Source organism: Aphis gossypii, chromosome X (genome assembly GCF_020184175.1).
Source record: "Aphis gossypii isolate Hap1 chromosome X, ASM2018417v2, whole genome shotgun sequence".
In the NCBI taxonomy this organism is placed as follows: Eukaryota; Metazoa; Arthropoda; class Insecta; order Hemiptera; family Aphididae; genus Aphis; species Aphis gossypii.
The window spans coordinates 121,139-121,961 of NC_065533.1; the positions used below are offsets into that span (position 1 = coordinate 121,139).

At 27.8% G+C, this 823-nt stretch overlaps 1 protein-coding gene across 1 annotated transcript; it reads right to left on the reverse strand.

Moving 5' to 3' along the window:
* LOC126551656 (uncharacterized) lies at positions 1–823 on the reverse strand. The gene is made up of 4 exons (XM_050205583.1): positions 770–823; positions 569–661; positions 298–500; positions 1–190 (listed from the first exon to the last, which is right to left on the reverse strand). Exons 1-4 carry the CDS (start codon positions 821–823, stop codon positions 22–24), a joined length of 519 nt encoding a protein of 172 aa, XP_050061540.1. The 3' UTR covers positions 1–21.

The following is an 823-nucleotide window of genomic DNA, read 5'->3' on the forward strand; positions in this document are numbered from 1 at the left end:
CCATATCCTATTACATACATTTTATAAGTTTATTTTTTTTGGTTTGTGTCTGAGAAGCTTCTTGGCGGGATGTCGCATCATTTTGTCGAAAACAGATTGAATGAGCGTCACCATTTCTTTGGCTGTAGTTAAATCATCCGGATGCTGTCCTGTTAAAGATATTTTGAGTGAGCATTCAGCATGCTTCCATCTAAAAAAGTTAGGTTAGGTTAAATTAAATTTTATTATAAATATTTCACTTTAGTTAAATATATATATATATATATATATATATATTATTATTATTATTATTATTACCTATCTTGCAGAGCAACTTTATCAATTTTAGCACATTTATAATGTGCTATAGTCCAGTAATCTACAGCCGTATTGTCTACAGGTGTCTTAACCGTTAATGAACAATCATACTTTTTTATATTCAAGGTGTTCTCTGCATCGGTTGGTATAGTTGGATCTGTTATTAAATCTAATATTTTGTCTGTATAACAAATAGCAGTGCTCTATAAAATAATAATTAAATTTTATTTTTTTACTTTTTCGTAATATGTCATAAATTTATATAACTCACCTTTTTCGTCTTTTTCGATACCGGTTTCTTCTCCGGTTTTATAGCTAACCTTTTCGATGTACCTTTTTTTTGAGATGTTGTTGCAATATTATCCTATAATTAAAATAGACGATAAGCTGATGACGGTTTACAAAATCAATTTTTCATAAAATATTTAATAATTTAAAAAAAAAAAAAAAAAAATGTTTTTTTTTTACTTACTTCGGAAAATACAACCGACTCCTCGTCATCGCTTTTAAATGAGTAGCAGGACAT